We start from the raw sequence: 23,543 nt of genomic DNA, 5'->3' as shown, positions 1-23,543 counted from the left end.
TACACAGCAGTGTTGTGTTCAACTATTTGTACCTTGTTCTCTTAGAGCGTTTCCATGATTTAAAAAAAAAAAAAAAAAAAAACGAAAATTGCAACCCTGGCTCATGCACCATAATCCATAAAACAAATATATATATATCCGGTTGGAATAGGTTGGCGAATAGTTGTGCATAAGAGTCAAAGAATGCTGCCTGATAATACTGATAAAAATAACCAACTCACCCTGATCCCTGAATAGCCCACACGTTGATATGTGGATGCTCTTGTTTCCATATAAATCTCCTAATTAGACTATGCACTGCAAGTCTAATTGATGCATTAAAACACAAAACAAAAAAAAAAGAGGTCAAATTTACATTTTAATTAAAGCAACTCGGCCTCTGATAGACAATGGTAAAAAGCTCCAAGACTCAAACATGCTCTTGACTTTTCAGGATGTTGCATGATAATTTATCTCATACAAATGGAGAATGTTGGAGGTGACAAAAACCCTGAGAAACCTAATAGGCTCCCACTGATCCCTAATTACAATAGGAAGGTCCTTGGCAGAGACATTAAACAGCAGATGTTTATTGTTCTTATGGGTAAGTGTACAATGTAAGGATATTGCAAGTCAGCTTTGAGTTCCATAAAAACTATGCCTTCGGCCTCGTTTGTCTATGTGGTTCTGAAACTCCACAGTGACCTGCAGTAACCTTATAATGTACTGCAGGAGGTACTTTCTCCCCTATATAATTGTGAACCCCCAGTCGCTGATTACAAAAAAAATGTCAAAACTAAACTGTAATAAGCTATTATAGTCAAGTTCTGATATCATAATGATTGCTGCCATAGCCAGCAGATGAAGTGAAATGCAGGTCAGGTCATGGAACAGCTGTTTAAAAGCAACAAAAAATGTTGGTTTTCTTTCTTCTGCTCTGATATTTTAGCTTACCGTAGTTAGCAGAAAGAACATGTTTCATTTTTGCATTCATTAGATAGTTATAGAAAACTTTGAATCTTTCTGAATGCTTCTACACATTCCGAACTCCATGACCAGACAAGTCAACGCCGTCTCCTCGTCATGCTTCAACATCCTGCGCATGCTACGAAAGATCTTCCGGTGGATCCCCACCGAGACCAGGAAGACGGTCACCCAGGCCCTCGTCACCAGCCGACTGGACTACGGCAACGCCCTCTACGCCGGAACCACCGCCAAGCTCCAGAAGAGACTCCAGCGGATCCAGAACGCCTCAGCCAGACTCATCCTCGACATCCCCCGACGCAGCCACATCTCCGGACATCTGAGAGACCTGCACTGGCTCCCCGTCAACAAGAGAATCACCTTCCGTCTCCTCACCCACGCACACAAAGCCCTACACGACCAAGGCCCGAGCTACCTCAACAACCGCATCAACTTCTACGCTCCCAAACGCCACCTCCGATCAGCCAGTCATGCCCTCGCCGCCGTCCCCCGCATCCGAAGATCGACAACAGGAGGAAGGTCCTTCTCCCACCTGGCCGCCAAGACCTGGAACTCCCTCCCGACCGACCTGCGCCTGACCCAAGACCACCTCTCCTTCAGGAAGAAGCTCAAGACCTGGCTGTTCGAGCAGTAGCAGCACCCCCCCCCCCCCAAGCGCCTTGAGACCCTCCGGGTAAGTAGTGCGCTATATAAATGTCCATGATTGATTGATTGAACTACTGCAGCTTTTTTTTAACTGACTTGTATTAAACTGTTTCTAATATCATTTTCTTAAAGAAATATCTAATAGGTTTATTATGTGTTTAATTTTGCACTAGAGGTTCTATTTGTATTTTTCATGTTTGCAAACACTCTCACTTTTAAATGAAAGAGGTGTGCACCAAGTTTTTAAGTGCTTTGTGGGAAAAACGAGTTCCCCTCGGAGTTCCGTAAATTTATAAAGGAACTCATTCCTCTATATAGATATGGAACTTCTCAGCGACTTGCGATATCCTTGCAAAGCACGGCAGACAGTATTTTATTCCTGATATAATTACGATTCGGATGCCTTTGTTGCACAGGGCACTGCCTTATGATCAAGCAGCGTGTTTTTTTTTAAAATATGGGCCACTGGGAAGCAGTAAATAAGAGTAACACTTGGAAATGTTCATGCTTATTACTCCTGGACACTGCTGTCAAATTCTGGGACTAGATTTAGATTTTAAATTGTTTGCTCTGCTCTTGCTGTTCATTTAGTACATTTTAATAAACATATTGTGGCTATCCTGTTTTTGATTAATGCTGTTTGGCATTTGTTCCCTGCAGGCACTTGAGGAAGGGGGTGATTCCGTGGGAGAGTTACCTACCCCGGCAGCGTATCTTCTTAGTATACATCTGAGAGAAGGGAGAAATCTGGTTATACGGGATCGATCTGGTAAATACACTATTTGGTTTTCAACTGATCTAATGTCTATAGAGATTGGGGGCAGTGGAATATTACTACGTGTGCATGCTCGTCATTTATCAAGCAGACCCATTTGTCTATTCTATTTCCTTATAAGTTTCAAGGAATGTAGTTTTGTTGCAGAATGGCAATGGCAAAGAAGGATACAGAAATGTCAATTTCCTGCACAATCTTGCAATGTCGGGCCTATTTCGAAAGTCTCAGAAATAGTTTCCATTCTACAGTGTTTTGCAAGCATGACCGGAACTGAGAAAATAAACATGCAATTTTAAAGCCTTCAGTGAAACAAAATTGAAAACTAGTCGGTCTTAAGTTATGTATATTGTTACCGAGGCAAATGATGCCATCTACATGCTGTACGAGTAAATACATCACTATTATGTCACTTAGCATTGCTATGACTATGCATTCTCACCACTTCCCCATAAAATCTCATTCTTAGATAAAATAAATATTAAACATGCAGGACTGATAACAAGACTAAACCTACGTAATCCACCAATAGTAAAACAAAGCAAACAAAAGAAGTGTGATTAGAAGGGAAGGGAATATGAAAAAATGAACAACGAAGTCACAGAAGAAGAACCTCCTGGCCTTAATTTGTAAAAGAATAACAGAATAGATATATAGCAGGTGCCACAATCTTAAAATGTCTGTTTGTGATCAATAATGTTAGATAGGATAAATTAATTTTCATCTTGGCACAATTTCTTGGGTGACCGAATTGTGGGGGTTTCTTCCATTAGTGTGATATGTTTTTTCCTCAGGCAACACTCTAAGAATCACACCCAACGCCACCCTGCCTCTTCGAGGCATTTACTGCAGTGTTAGGTCTCTGCCTAAACACGCTGCTGAAATCTTTTATCTTTAATCCTCTTTCCTCAGTTGTCTGTTTTTTTTTTTTTTTACTGAAGCATGGTTAATCGCCACGGCGGTTGTATGACAGTACACCGCAGGCTATTACCACGCGTGCCATTACAATGCTGTTTTTACAACGCAAGTCGTTACAACGACTTGCGCTGGATAGTGGAATAGTTAAATTTTCTATTCCAACTCCAGCCCACGTTACAGTAGGGAAGGTGTTGAAATAGAAATTTAAACTATTCCTTGTCCAACAGCGCCCTCCAGAGCAAGTTGAAACGACTTGCGTTGTAAAAGCAGCGTAGTAATGGCAGCGCGTGGTAATGCCCACGTTGTAAAGGCTGTTCCTTGCCACAGCTCTCCCTTGTATCCTTCGCGCTCTGCCTGATTACTATCAGTTAGTTAGGTTGGATAGAGATTCTAGACTGGGAGGCGGAGTAGCCATTGCATTCTGAGACACTGTTACGATTCAGCTTATTGAATTATTTTTAGTGGACTTGGTGGAGATGTGCATCTTTGAGGTCGAGCTGTCGGCCGGTGTCCACTGGAAGGGCGCACTTATTTAACACCCACCAGGTGCTAAGAAAGATTTTAGTAGTCTCCTAGCTGAAAGCATTGACCTTTTTATACTGCTTTCCAACAACTTCCTTTTACTGGGAGATTTTAATTTCCATTGGGAAGATGATACGAGGCCAGAGGTCATTCAACTTCTCACTGAAATGGAGAAACTTGCCTGCCGCCAGAGTGTTGTTGGCTCCACGCATATGGCTGGTCATACCCTGGACTTCATTTGCACCAATTCCTCACTCCTAGAGAGTGAACATCCTCTCCCTCTGACCTGGACGGACCACTATTTAATCAAGTAGCAGATTGCCAAGGCTGACGGTATGTACCCGTACACCAAAGTAGCAAAAAATGCCTGTATATCGTGGAACACCTTCTCATCAGAAGTGTTCTATGAATCATTCATCCTGGTGGATGTCGTCCAGTGTTTGATGTCAACATTGCACTAATCACCTATCACCATACTCTTGCTGTAGCATTTGACAAAACAGTACCAATTAAACATGCCTGGAGACCTCATGCTCCCTGGTTCCCCACGAAATTTATCACTATGATAGCGGCCTGCAAAAGGCTGGAAAGACTAAAGTGACAATCTAAATCTCTGGAAGACAGAGCAGCATACAAACTAGCACTTATGAGCTATCATGCACATGTTAGGAAAACAGAAGCTACACCTCTAGCAAAATTGATAATGGTGGCAACTCATATAAAGAGCACTACAAAGTGCTCAATGACTTCACCAAGCCACTCGTCTGTTCCCTGGCTATTCCTTCCTCTCAGCAACTATGTGCCTCTTTGGCTGACTTTTTTGAGGAAAAAATTGAAGTCATCTATAAGATGTTTCCCTTCATCACGAGTCAGACAAAGCCAACTGATCATGTGGCTCCTCTGTCTGATTACTACCCCTTCTAGTTTGGTTAGAACTCAATATGTTAGACCAAATGTGGGGGTTCTTGGCTAAAGCTAAGTCCGGTTCACCTGCAGATGTATGTCCACACAGGATCACCCAGAATCTTGAGTCTCTTATAGCACCCACCATTCTCTCCCTTTTTAATCTGTTGTAGCGGAAACAGTAGGAATCTTTTCCTCAAATTTACACTCTTTAATACTCTAAATGTACTGGGCCCTATATCGATTAGACAATCTGCTGCACTTCCATTCACCACAGAAACAATGATCCTCTGATCTTTCTCTGCTGATAGGAGGGGTGGAAATTAGGGTGACCAAACTCAGTGTTAGCTGGGTAATGAGGAACATTAATTGACAGACCACTCACAAATTCGAAATCAGGTTTAGGTACACCACTCTCAGAACCATGCTGTAGAAATAAAGAATGGCGACTGGAAAACCCAGCCTCCGAAAGAAGCTGTGCCAGACTAGAATAATGCAGACCAAAGGCTCTACAACAGCCACACAGAACAAGAGAAGGAGCACTTGATGTTCTGCCAAAGCTTGTGTAGTGTAGTTCCTATTATCCCAATAGGCTCTGCGCATTGGAATAATACCTTCAATAGTATAGGCCTAGACCAGACGTTAACTAGGTCTACTACTGTCGATATTAGACTTAAAGTTTTGGGTTTGCCAGCTAGCTCAGAGTTCACTAGAAACTTTCTCGATAAGGCAAGGAGGAGTTGAACCTCCCTGGATAGACAAGAAGGGATTTAGTTTCTGACAACCATAGAACATGACAACTTTGCTCTCCCCTAATCAAGAGTGTATCTCTAGAGTCGTGTGAACAAAAGACGACTTATTTTACTCAGTCAGTACGTGCATTCTTAGTCTCACCAGATTGTAGAGAAAAGGAAGAGACGGGCGTGTTCAATAAAAGATGTTATTTATTGATCAGTCTCTTTTCTCATACAAGAGAAATGGATCGATATTATTGCAATACTTATGGTTAAGTAAAGTGCATACATTAAAAGCAGAAGTATAAAATAATACTGTAAAAACATTGATATGGTTTCTAAGCCATATGAAGGTTTAAAATGAATAAAATGAATACATACACATATACATTTGACTAATCGTACTCAACTGGTGCTTCTAACTACTGACCTAAGCCTAATACGTGGGCGGGAATAGAAAGTTAGCAGTTTAAGTTAAGTTTGTTTTGCCAAGTGACTGACTAAAGAATTCTCTGCAAGGGGTTATTCAGTTCTGTACCTGGAATCTAGGATGAATGAGGGATGGTATCTCTCGTCTCTGGTCTCGATATTCCAGGCTGCCTGCGAGGGCTACCCGGAAGCGCTGGAGCTGGATTTCTCGGCAGGAGAAAAGGCAGCTTCTCGTCCTCAGCGCGTCAGGAAGGCGGGGTTGCGCCAGCGGGGTCTGCTCTGCTCTGGGCTTCGGCAAGTCTGGCTGCTCCGATCTCGTCACCACCGCGTGTCTTTGCATAAGGCAATATCGGTAATATTTATACCTTTAAGGTGCCGAGATTGACGTAAGGATGGACATAGATACTTCAATAAGGATGTCATACGACCAGGTCGTTAGCACATTCTTTTGCTGAAGTTCTCGGTGAAATCAAAACAATGGCCGCAGGGTTTTTCCCAGGTCTGTCATAGGTTTGATTTGTTTTGAGAACTCCGTATGCCTTATCAGGGGCTGGAGGAATATCGCTTGTCTAATTAGATGGCAAGCGTTATGACCTAATCAGATAACACGTTCCTGTGCCGTAGTGTGGCTTTATCAGATAACGGTTCCTGCATCATGGGGGTTTTCTGCCTCATGGGATGGCTGCTAGTTAACTTGTTAACCAGAATAGGGTCAGGAATAGGGGGATCGATACAGAACCTATAGGAATACATCACACCCACTCCACGCTAACGATGGACATATTTACTAATCTATGCATAGTAAAACATACTGTAGAGTATCGTGTATACCTTACCACCCCAAAATACAAGGATGCATTTTGAAATTATCAAATATACGGAAAAAACAGTCATATGCAATATATGCACTCAAGCTGCAGAATAATGCTAAAGTAATCGCGCATATCTATACATTGTCACTAATTTGTATATGAGAATTTACACATGAAATGGCTCTTAATACAGAAAAAAGGTTCGAGACCATTCCATCACAGCATAAAATAATTATGAACATACCAGCGGGCAGCTAATGTCTATAAACTATCTAAAATCAGAAATTTTAGTTCTCTAAGAATAGTTCTTACTTTAAGCAGAAGATAGTGTCCCGAAAAATATGCAAAAATATTTTGGGGCTGCTGAAAAAATTGCTGTCCGTGAACTGGAGGGAAAATTGTTCATGGTATTTTGCTTTTCTAGTTGAAGGCCAAATTCAGGGAACGCCGTGTACGAGCTTGCTCAAAAATCTCTATTTCTGCTCTGGTGAGAACATCATATCATTTAGACTCTCGAAAAAGTTGTTAACAGCTTCCTGGGAGATTTCCACTAACTCGGAAAAAGGTGTAACCATGCATTCGTGCGCATGAATGTCTCCATTGACATTTTGATTAGTATTGCTGACAGAAGGTCGTACCTGATCAATGCTGCTTTCATCTTGAACTTCACTACCCCTTAATCGTAGTGGTGAAGCTTCCACGAATGCCGTCATCAGGATTGGTAGCCGTTGAGGGCAGCACAAAGCATGAGCCTTTATTGGACTCAACAATGTTTCTGCATCCATTGGCGCATCTGATTGTAGCGTCAGACAGGTGTCTAACACGCATTCTTCTCCGCATAGCAAGCACCTTAATACAGGTAAAACACATCGTTGCCACATTGGTCGAAATGAAAGAAACCAAGTCATGTTCAGGTCTCTAAGCCGGGATAGTCCCAGGATTTTTGATATCCGGTCCCGGTATCCAATGGCTAGGATTGTTTCTTCCCTTGTCGCAGGTGGTTTGTCTGTGACATGGTTTGCCATAACGAAATATAAGGACTAAGAATAGGATTCCTGCAATTAGTCCTAAAATGAGGGGAAGTCCGCCAAAAATCGAATGGACGAAATCTGGAAAAATACCCAGTATGGCTTTGAATGGTGTTAATGCCATCGAAAATACTGTCTTAAATACTTTTGAGACTCCACTGGTATCAGAAATATTTAAGATTTCATTCAGGATTTCTGCGAAATGTATGGGGGAATTAGTTGATAATAAGGAGTGAATCTCTGCAGTCGTCCTTGCGACTAGGAGATCATACGTTTCTTTTGATGACGTGAGCCTTGTCGGCGTCTGAAGAAGCACTGTTTTCATTCTGCTTAAAGTATCTATTCGAATAGAAGTAATTTTCAAGTTGGGCCATGCCCTTGCCTCCCTGTCTGGAAGGGAGCTGGGGAACAATAAGCGTCCACAGCACTTGACCTTCGCAGTCGTAGTTACGAGATAAGGAGTCCCGGGCATAAGACTACAGCATCTGCGGTCCACAATTAGAATGTAACTCCCATTATAGAGTCTTTGAAAGAATGGTTCTATCTCTGTAGCAGGTGTGCCTAGCTGGTGACATGAAAGGTTATTTGAGTTCCCTTCACAGGCTCCATGTAAACTAATTCCATTACACAGAAGTGTACCGCTTAGTGACATCGCACAATTATTGCCACTAAGAAACACTTTCTGTCCTTTATTACTGACACATGCATGTGAATAGGGCAAGTTCCATGTTGTTTTAATGTACCCTTTTCCCAATTTTTCGTACATGCCAGCCTGTATATATTTTTGGCAGTATTGAAACCTGAAGGTTGATATTGGAATATTAATTATCCCATGTATTATCCATTCACTGACCGGTCGTTCTGACATTCACTGGTAATCTCTCGAGTTTCTCAATGCTCAGGATTGTATAATCAGCACCCTTTTGTGCCATACTGATTTGTTTATCAGTAAGGTTAAAGATATTGAAAAGTGACGTAGTGTTGATTAAACGCCAAGGCACATAGCCTGAACGCAGATTTTGTAACGTCCAGCCAAGCTGTACAATAGAACGTAATTGGGACTGACCGTGTTGTAACAACAGTAAGTCTTGCGATATTATGTCGATTGCTGAAGACACAATGCTGTCCAGAGAAAAAATTCTGGAGGACAGAGTCATTAACCCATTGTCCACTACAGAAAGTGATTTTTCCAAATTAATACGGTCAATTTCCCGTATACTTTCTGCTGTCTCAATTTGAGTAACCTTCCAGGCCTCGTTGTATGCTGCGTATACAGAGGCTGCTATGAAACGTTTTTGACGCTGTTTGCGCGGTCCCATAATGAAATCACGCAAGTCAGCACCATCAGTAAGTAAAGTTAGGTGTTGCTTAATTTCTGCCAGTGTGGAAGTCTGTAGCCACTGAAGGCATAATTTGCCCACACTGTAGGTGGTTATTATTCCTGGGTGTTGTCTTTGGGAATATCTAGGGTCTGGCCTGGTCATTTTGAACCCCTGTGTTTTGTTCAGGAATCTATCTTGACAGTTATTAGTATCTGTGGGCCAGATCAACCACTTTTTCCAATCAGGATGTGTTCTGTTTTGGTTTAATACATAATTTACGTCTATCTCTTCATCTGTAGAGCTATTGCTGTTCATTGTTGGTTTTGGAATAGACGGTTTATTTGAGTCTTTGATTTTGGCTAAGCCAAGACCGGTAGTTTGTTGAACAGTGTCATTTAAAAATATAATTTGTTCTGGGATCATGCAGGCTCTGAACAAAGATTCTATACCCTGTACTTGCCATTCTTTTGTACCCCAAACACTCTTTACTTCAACATTTTTGTCCCAATAATCAAAACCAAAAGTATTCATTTGTTCAAAGAATGAGTCTGAATATATCAATTTCGTGTTTGTTATCATGGTCTTTGTCCCGGTCTTATTTGACAATTTGAAATAAAATGTTTCAGCATTACTTGTGTTAAACCCTGAAAAGTATGAATATTTGTCATAAAAGGTTCTTGAGCTTCCTTTTGGAGGGGTTGCACAATGTTCCCATTGATTATAATTTAAAACATTTCTAGGTTGTGCAGATCTATGTAGAAAATGGTTACCATAGTGGTTATAACAGTACATACTATCATAATTTGTCGAACCCTGCAAATAATCATGTTTGGTAAATTTAGCAGACATCACTAAGTCAGACATCATATTATTTATACTTTCAAAGTCCCAATCATCAGCAAATGAGCTTGGTTTTGCAAAGTCACTCAACGAGATCTTAATTTGGTGTGGATATTTCAGGATTTCAACCGGACCATAAATTTTGTAGTCAGTGTTGTCCCATGCTACCCCACCCGGTATAGGATTGGCTGTGAAGTTGACTGAAGAAAGTTCTCTTTTCTCGACGTGTGAAGATGTGTGTGGTTTGAGGATCAAGTTGATTTTCTGACTTGCTGTGTCCATTTTAGCATATTTTCCCTCAATGAAGCGTCCCAAAGTTAGTACCATGATGAGCCAAAGTATGAGGATAAATGCACCAAAACCCACCCAAAATTCAATCCATGGAGAAATCAGATATGTTTCTTTCAGTTGTTTCAACAGTACTTTAACTTTATCTTTAAAGGTTTTTGTTGATGGCTGTGTTTTTGATTCAGTGAAGCCTTCAGAGGAATCATCGAAGTTTATGAAGTAGCCGGATGCAGTTCTGTCAATAGTTCCAATTGCTTCAGGATTGCTGTTTCTTGCATAGTCGTTTGTTACTTCATTATAGATTGGTGTGTCTCTGCTAAATGTTTTTATTTGGGTTTTCCGAGGTCTAAGTTCCATTGCATTGTTGCATAGTCCTTGTTGTAGTTCTGTAGGCGTTTCAAATGTGATTAGCCTCTTAGATTGAACCTCTGTGTTTGTAGCAAATCTTGGTGTTCTACTACTTATCGGGAGTCCACTTGGCCTACTATTTGTTATCGGCCACATGTTGTGGTTTTACCAGGTCGATGGATACAACTCGGTTCTCCTTTTTACCAGCAAGCTGCGGTAGTACAACTGATCTTGTCCCGTTGACAGACAAGACAGGAACTGCTTTTCTGTAAGAAGGCCCAAATTCCTTCTTTACCGCAATCTTTTCTCTGACTAGATCCCCGACTTTTGGAATCCAGACAGGTCTTGCTGGGACAGGTGGTGGTTCTTCAGTGGTTGTTGGCTGCTGTTTCAACTTTATGTTGCTCAGGTCTTTTCTTGTTTCATTTAAGTCCTGCAAAATAGCCAAACGATCTTTGATATCAAAGCTTTTTTCCTTCACCACTGATGTCTGACTGTCGAGGTCTAAGACTAACATCCTAGTTCCAAACAATAATTCGGACGGACTGAATCCCTTCAGAGAATTTCTTGGCAGGTTATTTAGACTACGTTGGACACTTATTAGATGTTTGACCCACCCAGCTCCCGAACCTAATATCCTTTCTGTTATTGATAGCTTTATGCCTTGGTTTTTTCTTTACACCATCCCGTATCCCTCAGGAAGGAAGTGAGAAGAGTCCCGCTGTGCTATGCTCATTTGGCCATGTTTCCCCTCAGGCTGGAGGGCTTGAGTGAAAACAATGGACAAACGTAGCATGCTCTTAGCGTATATGCCATTTAGACTCGCAAATCTTTGTATAACAGTCCAGACGTCAGCCGAGTGCTGGTGATCTACATTATAAGTGGAAACTAGCCTGTATATGTTAATCGGACGCTTTGCTTTTTACTGTTGATTCCTTCTGGAGTGAAACGACACGGTATTACACCGTTTCTCTCACCACTGCGATTTCTGTTACAGTTTGGGCAGTTCTTTACAAACATGGTATGATGCAGGCTCATGCCTGGCCACCAGTACCTTGATTGTAATTCTTCCAGAGAATCTTTTAGTTTGAGGTGTCTGAGACCCTCACCCATATGCGCGTCTGCAATTAACAAGTTTCTCCTGTCCATGTTTGGAATCACTCTATCCCCCACTCCAGGGATTCGATCAAAAGGGACGGAGTTTGCATCGATTATGTATGTATAATTGAGTGGATAGTTGATCGGTAGCGCTGAGCAGTCGCCTTTTGATGACGTTTTCACCGCCAGCACTGTTTCACCGTCAATATACTTCACTGTACGCTTTTTTCTAGCTACGGAAGCCGATTTAGTTGCTACCGCTGTGGCTGTCTCAGCCAATGAATTCCCTGCAACGTGAACGCCATCACGCTGATGACTCAGTGTGTGTGTCATGTGAGTCTTTGGTAGTTCTTTTTGTAAAAGAGCTATTTGTTCCCAAAGCAGTTTTTGCTTTATTGTTGCACCTGTGTCATCTTTGTAACCGTTTTGAATCCATGTCTGCAAATCGTTGTTATGTGATTTGACGCAGTAATATGAATCGGACACTATAAGTGTCGGGAATTCGCGATCCGCATTATCTAGCGCCATTTTCAATGCTATTACTTCAGTCTGTTGTTCTGAATTAGTTTCTACTGAGTGTGTTTTTGTTAATAGAGGTCTTAGTTTACCTCCGCGCCACACTTCTTTTGTAATCTCACATGTGGGGTTGTATGCTTGTTCTCCCCAAACGGAGGGTTGAGCATGTCCGTCTGTATAGATTACACAAGCGTATTGTCGTAAGGGCAGAATGTCGATTGGCAGAGGGAATGTTCTTTCATATTCTCGATTTTTTAGTTCCTCTAGTTCTGGATCAAAGTAGTAGTATACTTTGTCCGTTGTAATTGAATTCACCCATTGTATCCATTCCGGATTCAATGTTGTTGTTGGTAAATTACACGGTGTTGTTAATGCCTCAAAGGCTGATTCTGCTGTTCTGACTGTGATACGTCTACCGTCAGCTTGATCTTTTTCTCTAGCTATTGCGGTTTGTACTGCATGAACAATTTTTTCTTTAATGCTGAACTTCTTTTCAGCTTCTGTGTACAAGTGTGATTTGAATGCAATCGGTACCTTTTCTCCCTCATTAGAGGTCAGGTATGTGAATCCGCATCTTCCTGGGATGACTCGAATCACAAGATTGCGTGTGTTATCACGTGTATCTAATTTTGTTTTAATTAACATGTCTGTTTGTAAGGATCTCAGAATTTCTGTGTGTATTTGAGTCCAATTGGTTCTTTTAAAATCTGGTTTTATTAGATCATAAAGGGGTTTGACCCTTTCTGCGTAATTTGCAATGTATGTTCTTCCGAAATTTAGGAAGCCTAGAATTGACTGTAGGTTTTTTAGTGTTCTAGGTGCTTGGAGTACGGCACATTTCTCTAGGAAATTGTCAGCCAGGCTTTTGCCTTCACTTGATTATTCATATCCTAAGAACAGGACTGTTAGATGGGCAATTCTGGATTTTTTAAAGTTGAATTTGTAACCCTCTGCTGCGAACCCAAGTATTATGGTGTTCACTCTCTTCAAGTGAGTATCCAAGTCATCATCTGTCAAGTATATGTCGTCGACATACGATAATGCTTCGTCATCATATGTTTGTAGTAATTCTGTTACTCTCGCTGAGAATACCCCTGGGCTATTCTTGTACCCCTGGGCTAACCGACAGAATTGTTTTTGAGTGCCATTTATTGAGAACGCAGACAAATATCTGCTCTCTGGTGCTATGTTTTGACAAAAGAATCCATTAGAGATGTCTAATGTTGTTTTGTATTTTTTGCGCACTATGTTATTCATTAGTGCAGCACTATGCGAGTTTTGCACTGCAAAAGTTTTGCAACATGAGTTAAGGTGTCGGTAATCCAAAACTAGACGATATGAATTGTCTGGTTTGGAGACCGGAAACAAAGGGTTGTTCATTTGTGAGGTGCAAGTTTCAATCACCCCCTGGTATTCTAATTGATCTAGGATTTCTTTAACCTGTTTTTTAGCTTCTTGCTTAATTGGGTACTGTCTTTGTGCAGTAGGTTGTGATTTTAACTGGATTTTGTGAGGAGAGTCCTCATCCCATCCTACATGATTTTTATATAAAGCAGGAGCTAGAGCTACTGCCCACTTTCTGGCAAGTGTGTATTTTTTATGAATTGGGATATGATTTGAGAAGGCAGGCATAATTATTTCTTCGCCATGAGGGCACTCCCTGACAAACTCTGGTGGCCAGTCTTTTTCAGCTAGAAGGATGTCATAGCCCTTGGAGAGATTATCCCAAAATAGTCCCCTTATTTTTCTAGTCTTATCCCCTTCTATACGTAATGTTATTTCATATATTTTGTGAGGTTTGCTAACTCTGGTGTCTGCAGTTTCCACTTGAAGATATTCATTCGTGTCCACTGTCTCCAGAAGATTCATAAGGACTTTGCGAGCTATGCTCACTTCTGCTGCGCTGTCTAGCATTGTCTGAGCCCATTCTCCGTTTTTCAGTTGTGTCCTCAGTATTCTCGGCATTGTTAACTACCTTGATACTGGCTACCTTCTTTTTTGGAAATTGTAGTTTCTTTTTTAGATGAGCAGGTTCCTTGTCTTTGGACTTGGCGTGCTCTTCTCTTTGTTCTGATCGTCCTCTTCTTTCCGATTTCTGCGAGGAAGTCTGAAAAGATTGAGAGGGACGTGTATCAATGTCTTGATATCTATCAGGCTTCTTTATATTATCCCTATTTCTAAGGTTATATCTTTTCCCAGAGGGGTCACTTTGGGGTGACCTGTGTCTTTGGTTCGGAGATTTTTCTCTCCGCCTGGGAGACCTTCCTCTGGACTGGAATTTCTTTTCTTTAGGATTGGATTGTTTGTTTCCATCCCATTTTTAGGTCTCGCGCCTGCGACGCATATGGCGAAGCCATATGCATCGCGCAGGCGCGATACTATAGCTGTGGAGTCTGCTTCCCAGGAGACAGAGACTGGCGCGCGCACGCTCTGGAAAGCGATCGGAGCCGGCCGCGCGCGCGCGTTCCCAATCTCCTGTCTCTCTGGTTCTCACTCCTGCTGGACGTCCCACAAACCCTCCCTCGCTCCCGCCGCTTTCCCTCCCTGCGCAATGCTCTTTTAACAGCCTGTGCTGCGAGAGACCGGCACACGCAGGCTGCTCTCCGGAGCTCCGAACCCTCCCTCGCTCCCGCCGCTTCCCCTGCGCGATGCTCTTTTAACAGCCTGTGCTGCGAGAGACCGGCACACGCAGGCTGCTCTCCGGAGCTCCGAACCCTCCCTCGCTCCCGCCGCTTCCCCTGCGCGATGCTCTTTTAACAGCCTGTGCTGCGAGAGACCGGCACACGCAGGCTGCTCTCCGGAGCTCCGCAGCTCCTGCCTCCGCCCCTGGTCCTGCCCTGCCCCGCAGCCCATGGATCACCCACCGCATGCAGAGGTGGCTGGCGGGCCCGTGCCGGAGTCACCACAGCCGGAGAGCAGGGGCTCTGGAGAGGTCCACGCCAACCACCGGGCCGAGCTGAGCGCTGGACAACTCCTCATGTGGATCGACACGGCCGCCTGCCTGACCGGTGAGAACTGCGCCCGCGGGGGGCGCTGCGCGCACTGTCCGCGGTGCTACCTGCTGCTGACCTACTCTCAAATGATATCCTGAGCCTCTGACCGGCATTTCTGACAATGCGCTGATACACCCCATACTAGCACTCAGTGATACATTTAATTATACAATGCCCGTTGGTATGCCACTTGCTATACGCATTGAATAAAACTACTTCTGCACGGTGATCCGTTTAACAAAATTGCATTCTATTCCCAAAGCTCCTATACATTTAATGACTAAATTTAATGACCCGGTGGTTTCATGCCGATGCCACCGTTGAGTAGCTGACATTCTACCGTCACGATGACCCCGGCCCGTGCAGACAGGTTTAATATGTTAATGGTTGTGGCGCAGTAACACTTCGAACCGCACGCTGACACGTTTCAAGACCGGCTGCTTATTTTGATGGCCTTATGATGCATTGAGGACATGGCGAGTCTGATAGAGACCTGCTGAGGAGTTAAAGCTGCCAGCTGTAATGGGCCTGTTATTTGTAGTGACACGCTGATATATTTTTAATACTATGCTAATAAGTTTAGTGGTATGCGGAGACATTTAATCTCATGTCGCTACGCGTATCTACATACCGATAGCCTTATTGAAATGCTGACATTTTTAATAACATGCTGATTAGGTTAACTGAATACTAACACGCTATTCTATTTTTTATGCCGAAACATATCTAGTGGTTTAATAACCTCTTTCTTCAAACAAGCATCGATGGGAAAGAGACTTCCAAAACATTTACTTTCTGTTGCTACCCTGCTTACTGAATCGGTGACAGGCGTGGCGAAGCTGCTGAAACTCTAGGTTTGGCTTCAAAAGTTATCCACTTAAGGCCCCCCACCCCACACTGTGTGAAGCTGCACCTGCAAGCTAGCTACGTTTTCGAGCTTCAGCGGGTCACGCAATGCGGACAGAGCTATCTTCATAGCCAATATGAGGGAAAGAAGTGAAAAACTGTGCAGTTTAAACATATTAGACAAACCCAATGTGATTATGATTGAAAGATTGCAGTCTGTGGATACCCCTGTTTCCCACTCGGCTTTGTTTGGTGGCGGGCCTAGTTGCTGAGGCCATATTGGTAATGGGCCGTGGTTGACCCATTAGCTGCATATGAATATATCTATTTGTGATGTTTATTTATTTGTGATTAGAGATCTTTGTTTATTTGACCACTTTAGGTATCGTCCATCTAAGTATGCATCAAAGTCAGATATGTTTTGATACTTGAATAAGATTTGTGTATTATCTGCATAACAGTAATAGTTGTATTTGAAGCAGGAGAGTAGGTCGGGTGGAGAGCAAAGGCAAGAGTTACAGATGAAGTAGAACTGTTAGATGCCTTAGTTGTGAATTGAATGGAGCTGACCTGAAGGGATAAAGTAAGATGGTGATGATCCATCAGGTAGGAACGATGCAGTCGGCTTCAGTTCTCTCCCTGTTTGTGTCCAAGTCTCTGCAGAAGATTGGGGTGATGAATAGGATCAAAAGCGAGGAAGAGTTCAAGTATAAGCATGTTGGTACTCCAATGCAGTGATTTGTCTCAAAGCAGACCTTTCTATCTTTTTCATTAAAAGAGCCTGTTATTGGCCAGATGTAGGAAGGATCTCTTCTTTCATGGCACGTTTGGTTTAGGACATCTAGAGTTCCTTTGTGCAGATGCCTGTATTAAAGGAGTTGTTGACCGTTCCGGCTGGATTGGCTACAGAGCTATCCAAGAGGACATTGGTCTGTTGGTGATTCTGCAGGTCTACAAGTGTTTGCTGCATTGGTGGAGTCTTCTGTGGTCAGGAAGTTAAAGGCGATTAACTGTAGTTGTTTTCGTGTTTTGTTATCTGTTGAACTGAGCAATGCTGCTAGGAGTGTGGTTGAACAGCGGGACGGTACGGAGGGAGAAGGTCACTGGTTGGTAGGAAGTAATTCAGATGTGATTTGCAATCAGCAAGGGTCAGTGATGAGGAAGCCTTTTGCGTTGTTGCCAAGGAACCAAGATGTCCTAAGGTACTACCACTTCAGGTATTGCAAATGAATAACCCTTTTCCCCAGAACATTTCTTAAAGGGTTGTTTGTGATCTTTAGCTCCTCATTAGATCTACAGATTGCTCAACAGCTCCCCCTAATCAGATCTCCTTTCCTGTGGAATGGCTCTTGGCCACTGTCAGCTCTCCAGAATATAGGGCAGATCTCTCTGAAGCAAGGCAGACATCCGGTATTGTGGTTTTGTTAACTTTACTTGCTCCATCAGCTTTCCTTGCTACCCTCTCCAGAAGTAAAGAAAGTGAAGCATTCACATTGCTCACAATACACAGGCTGTGGGACGACTATTACCAAATGTGTGCATGGAAATAATGTATATTTAGACCAATTATTGACTAAACATTGAGATGCACATATGCACTTGTTTAGTAGCCACAAAATATCACATTTACAGAAGTCAACTAAACATGTACAGAGTGAACAGACCATAAGAGAAGCCAAATTAATTTAGGAAAACATAATATTCCCGTAACATGCTGTTCGGATGGGAATGTCCCCTGCAAGGTATACATCAATCTGTGCAACCATTCAACAACAACTGGTTCAATTATGTTTTCTCAATGTTTCAAGCTTTATTACAAATGTCACAAAAAGATGTTAATATTTCACTTCTGTTCTTGGATTTTCGTCACAATAAAATACACTGAACGTAATCTTCACAAAAGTTATTTACAAAAGTTAAAGCTATTGCCATTAAAAATTACAATACTTTTATTTAGGTATTAATTATTAAAAAAAAATTAAAAGCCATTGTTATTTGTAATATCAATACATCTAAGTCACATAAATACAACACATATTGCATTATAAATGCTATAGGTGTCACATTTGCGAAAGTTAAAACTATTGGCATTGTAAATGACAAAGCTATTAATTTCACTATTTTCAAAACCAACACATAAATAAAATATTTGTCATTTACAATACCAATAGCTCAAACTTTCCTAATGCGAGACCTATTGCATTGCAAATGCTTGTTTTTTCTTGTGATGTTGAATTATTATTAAAAAATATTTTTTCAGGACTTTCAATCAGTTGTGGTTTTACTGGTATTCCACCTAAACTATCTCTACCTAGTTCCTCATAGGACTTTTCTATAATTCTGGCAATTTCAGCTGGTTGGTCTGCTATATCCGTCTCCTTTAACCTTTGGCGGATCGCCACGTTTGCTGCTTCTCCCTTTATGTTGGCTAATAATATAGCCGAGACCTGCTTGAAGTCTTTTAGTAATTTCATACCAAGAGTTAAAGCGGGTTCTGGACCGTATTCGTCTTGAATTTGTTTTAGCACATCTGGTATTACCGAAATGGATGGAACACCGTGCGTTTTTGTGTAGATGGAAGCAAAGACTGTACCCCAAGTGTCACAGTCCTCCACGTGTGGTGCGATTCCCATTGGAAGACAGATAGTCAGAATCCTGTGTTTTTCTAACGGGGTGGTGTCTGGAAACACCGCCTCTATTTGGGTGATTTTGTGTGCTAACCAGAATGGTATTTGTTCCCGTTTAACTGGTACTTTACCTAGGCAGGATTGTATGTTCTGTGGTGTAATTTTATTTGTGTTCCCCTGGTGAGGGGTCAGCTGTGGAATTTTAATTGCTGGTTGAATTGTTGAAGTCCGCATCACATATTGGACTAATTGTCTATGTACTTTTATTAATTGTTTTAGCTGTGTTAAAAGCTCTGGTGCAGGCATTCTTTCGATGTCTGGATGTGGTGTGTATCCGGCTAGGACCGGCCACGTTGCTCCTGGTCTACCTAAGGGACCGAGCCTGGTGATGTGATTATTATGTTTTAGGGCGCCATTAAATAAGAGCAGGTGCTCTTGAAATTTAAGTCGTACTTCCACCTCCTCGAAAGGAGTGTACTCATTAGGAGGTTCCTCTGTTTTGTAATAGTGGAAGTACTTTGTTACAGCATTTGCTGCTGGAAAATGTATCCATGAATAGTATACCTCTGTCTGCCGATATTCGTGTGCCTCAATTACAAATATGACTGTGCCACCTCTAGGTGTCAGTCCATTTTCTATAAGTTTTAAGGTTATAGATTTCCTTTTGATGACCGGGATGAGTATTATATCCGGGTCTGTTTCTTGCATAGTATTATCAGCTGCTACTATTTCAGCTGCTAATCTAACTGTCTCTCTTTCTTCATCACTGTCTACCATTTTACCGACAGGAAGGTTATTACTTTTGTTTGTTTGCAGATCAGGTTCTTATGGAAACAAAGATTAGATGCACAATATTTTGGAACAGTGTATCCTTCAACGTTGACTAAACCAAGAACCATACATAGGAGTTTCCTCCTGCGAGGTTTGGCGGATATTACCTTTTACCCACTCCAGACGTCTTTGGAGTATTATGGGAAAAAAGGGGTCTGAGTGAAAAAGCACGACTGAGTTACTCTAAATGTCTTACGTTAGTTTTATCGCCCTTCCAAACGCGTTGGGCGCCATGTAGTGTAGTTCCTATTATCCCAATAGGCTCTGCGCATTGGAATAATACCTTCAATAGTATAGGCCTAGACCAGACGTTAACTAGGTCTACTACTGTCGATATTAGACTTAAAGTTTTGGGTTTGCCAGCTAGCTCAGAGTTCACTAGAAACTTTCTCGAATAGGCAAGGAGGAGTTGAGCCTCCCTGGATAGACAAGAAGGGATTTAGTTTCTGACAACCATAGAACATGACAACTTTGCTCTCCCCTAATCAAGAGTGTATCTCTAGAGTCGTGTGAACAAAAGACAACTTATTTTACTCAGTCAGTACATGCATTCTTAGTCTCACCAGATTGTAGAGAAAAGGAAGAGACGGGCGTGTTCAATAAAAGATGTTATTTATTGATCAGTCTCTTTTCTCATACAAGAGAAATGGATCGATATTATTGCAATACTTATGGTTAAGTAAAGTGCATACATTAAAAGCAGAAGTATAAAATAATACTGTAAAAACATTGATATGGTTTCTAAGCCATATGAAGGTTTAAAATGAATAAAGTGAATACATACACATATACATTTGACTAATCGTACTCAACTGGTGTTTCTAACTACGCCTACCTGACCTAAGCCTAATACGTGGGCGGGAATAGAAAGTTAGCAGTTTAAGTTAAGTTTGTTTTGCCAAGTGACTGACTAAAGAATTCTCTGCAAGGGGTTATTCAGTTCTGTACCTGGAATCTAGGATGAATGAGGGATGGTATCTCTCGTCTCTGGTCTCGATATTCCAGGCTGCCTGCGAGGGCTACCCGGAAGCGCTGGAGCTGGATTTCTCGGCAGGAGAAAAGGCAGCTTCTCGTCCTCAGCGCGTCAGGAAGGCGGGGTTGCGCCAGCGGGGTCTGCTCTGCTCTGGGCTTCGGCAAGTCTGGCTGCTCCGATCTCGTCACCACCGCGTGTCTTTGCATAGGGCAATATCGGTAATATTTATACCTTTAAGGTGCCGAGATTGACGTAAGGATGGACATAGATACGTCAATAAGGATGTCATACGACCTGGTCGTTAGCACATTCTTTTGCTGAAGTTCTCGGTGAAATCAAAACAATGGCCGCAGGGTTTTTCCCAGGTCTGTCATAGGTTTGATTTGTTTTGAGAACTCCGTATGCCTTATCAGGGGCTGGAGGAATATCGCTTGTCTAATTAGATGGCAAGCGTTATGACCTAATCAGATAACATGTTCCTGTGCCGTAGTGTGGCTTTATCAGATAACGGTTCCTGCATCATGGGGGTTTTCTGCCTCATGGGATGGCTGCTAGTTAACTTGTTAACCAGAATAGGGTCAGGAATAGGGGGATCGATACAGAACCTATAGGAATACATCACACTTGCTGATCCTCCTCACAATGCAATTAAAGCATCAGTACAGTAGCACAGCTTAAATGGAAAAACTGACAAGACTCCATAATAGACTCAGACCGTGATTTAAATTATTTTGTTTATTATATTAAAGATTAAAAATGTGTAGCAATAAGCAATATTTTAATAATTTCAGATAAATATATCACAGCTCTGATTAAAAGACCAAACATTTAAGTAAGTATTTTTGGATGGTTACCATAGAATCAGTTTACAAAGTCCAACTACCATTAAACGCAGACGCATAGTTTGTTAATCTAACAGCTTAAATCCTACAAAGAAAGGGGAATAGTTCAGATTTAAAGTCCTTTAAGAGCGAGTACTTTAGCTTGGAGCAAAAGAAATTGAAAATAAAATGGTTCGGCGCAGAAGGTATCAATCCATATGCTACCAACTGTAGCATCAGCAAGACAGTCAAAAAGTAAAAGATAGTTCAATAATTGATCAGCATAGCACCCATTCTGAGAATAGGAAATATCAGAATAGTATTGCCCCTCCTTGGTGGGTTTCTTCTTTTATACGGTCTTTAAGATCGTCCCAGTGAGGTGCTATCACACCACCATCGAAAGACTATCATATTTCCATATTCACACATCACCACATAGGACACAAATGCTTTCCCATGTTTGTCATGAGAAACTAGAGATTAAGAGTCCATAAAGGCCTGCTATCGGTAATAAAGGATAAAAGGTCATTATCTAAAGTAACAGCTGCAATCCTGTTCCCACAGGAATAATTTACAGAGAACATTGAAGAAACATTCAGGAATTTCGGGGTGTAAACATGTACAGAACACATAAAGTAACATTTCACTAGCTTTGAAGAGGCCCACTGTATTAGGCCAAGGGAAAGCATTAGAGAAAAGCATTTTGAAAAACCTTTAAATTTGCACTACACATTTATATGAAATAAACTTTAAATCAATAGCAAATATAATGAAATAAAAGCAATTCAAATAAGGAATATGTAGAACATTCTCTAAGTATTATTACATGGAAATAGCCAGCATTAGAAATATCCTACTACCACAAAATTTCACAACGTTGCAATAAGTGCATATTTTTCTAACCTAATTTTATTTAATCATTTTTTGTTTTTTCATAGTTTCTCTAGTATCATTATGTAAAGTTTCAAGCTTGTACCTCATTTCTACACATTTTACACAGCCGTTTCTATCTGGCGCATTCTTATAGAAAGCATCAAAAACACTTGCCCCTTCACTTTACGTCAACATTCCAACAATCTTTGGCAATAAGCAACATGTGCATTAGAAATTTATAAGTACAACTCGTTTATATGGATCTGTATTATTTTGTATATATGTTTTCTTCCTCGCACATTTTGAAGCACGCTTTTACAGTGCTTCTATTACACTTGCCTCCTTTCCTGTGGCACCGTCTCTAATATTTGGAAAGTGTACTTTCAGCTTTTCGTGTCTTTAGTTCGCAAATGTGTCATGTATTATGATTTCTAAAAAATACCATTAGCCTGAAAGTTCGATCTTGTCTCTCGATTATATATAAAACAAAATACAGACTCAATAAGCTTATCCAACTACCACTCATCTCATTTTCCTAATATTTGGGAAAATCTTTGCAAGCCTAGTCAACAAACAGCTTATGGCATTCCTTGAGGACTTTAAAATTATTGATATTTCACAATCGGGATTCACAGCTGGCCATAGCACTGAGACAGCACTGGTGGCAGTTGCTGACACCATCCACCTATCTCTACATGCAGGCTCTCCTTCCATGCTTGTGCTGCTGGACTTGTTAGCGGCCTTTGACACTGTTTCTCATGAAATACTGCTTTGCAGACTGTATGAAATCCGTGTCAATGTCAAGGCCTTACTATGGCTCGCGACTTCTTAGACAGCCACACACAGATGATATTGCTGGGCTCATTTATGTCCCACTCCCTCTCCATTAACAAAGGGGTGCCTCAGGGCTAATCCTTGTGCCCGACGTTACGTAGTCCACCTTGCCAGATTGTTAAATCTTGTGGCTTTGATGTCATATCATATGTGGATGACACCCAGCTGGTCATCTTGTTTTATCAGGATTATGAGTGTGTAACACACTGATTCATGGACTGGATGAGAAGGATTGCAGCCTAGATGTTGGCCAGCTGTCTTCAACTCCACAATGAAAAAACTGAAATGTTGTTATTCGCCTAAGTCCAGAATCGTTGGTCTCCTAACTGGTGGCCTTCTGAACCCAGGGTAGCTCCCTCCCCAGGCTCCCCATGAAAAATGTGTGTGTTAAATTAGATCAGGCTTTATCCATGAAAGATCAAATCTCCACAATTTGCGGGACTGTTTTGCAACCATGAAGCTACTGAGGAAAGTCTTCCCTTTGATACCATCCTTTGCAAGGAAAACTCTTGTCTAGGCCCTAGCGACCTTTGACCCTGCCTCACCGCCATGCAGCCCCCTGTGTGTCCTGGTTCCTGCTGCCACCATTAGCCGCCTTCCAGGCTAA

General features: G+C 41.7%; 1 protein-coding gene across 3 annotated transcripts in view; it reads left to right on the top strand.

The window, feature by feature from the left end:
• Positions 1 to 23,543, top strand: part of MCTP2 (multiple C2 and transmembrane domain containing 2) — an 895,323-nt gene that overhangs the window by 344,008 nt on the left and 527,772 nt on the right. For all 3 annotated transcript variants that reach the window (XM_078683148.1, XM_078683146.1, XM_078683147.1), the window contains one exon: positions 2,269 to 2,377. In XM_078683148.1, coding sequence (XP_078539274.1) covers positions 2,269 to 2,377 — 109 coding nt within the window. The remainder of the gene's footprint in view (positions 1 to 2,268; positions 2,378 to 23,543) is intronic.

Source organism: Lissotriton helveticus, chromosome 3_1 (genome assembly GCF_964261635.1).
Source record: "Lissotriton helveticus chromosome 3_1, aLisHel1.1, whole genome shotgun sequence".
NCBI lineage: Eukaryota > Metazoa > Chordata > Amphibia > Caudata > Salamandridae > Lissotriton > Lissotriton helveticus.
Note: the sequence above shows the minus strand (reverse complement) of the source record. Positions and strands in the feature narration are given on the sequence as shown.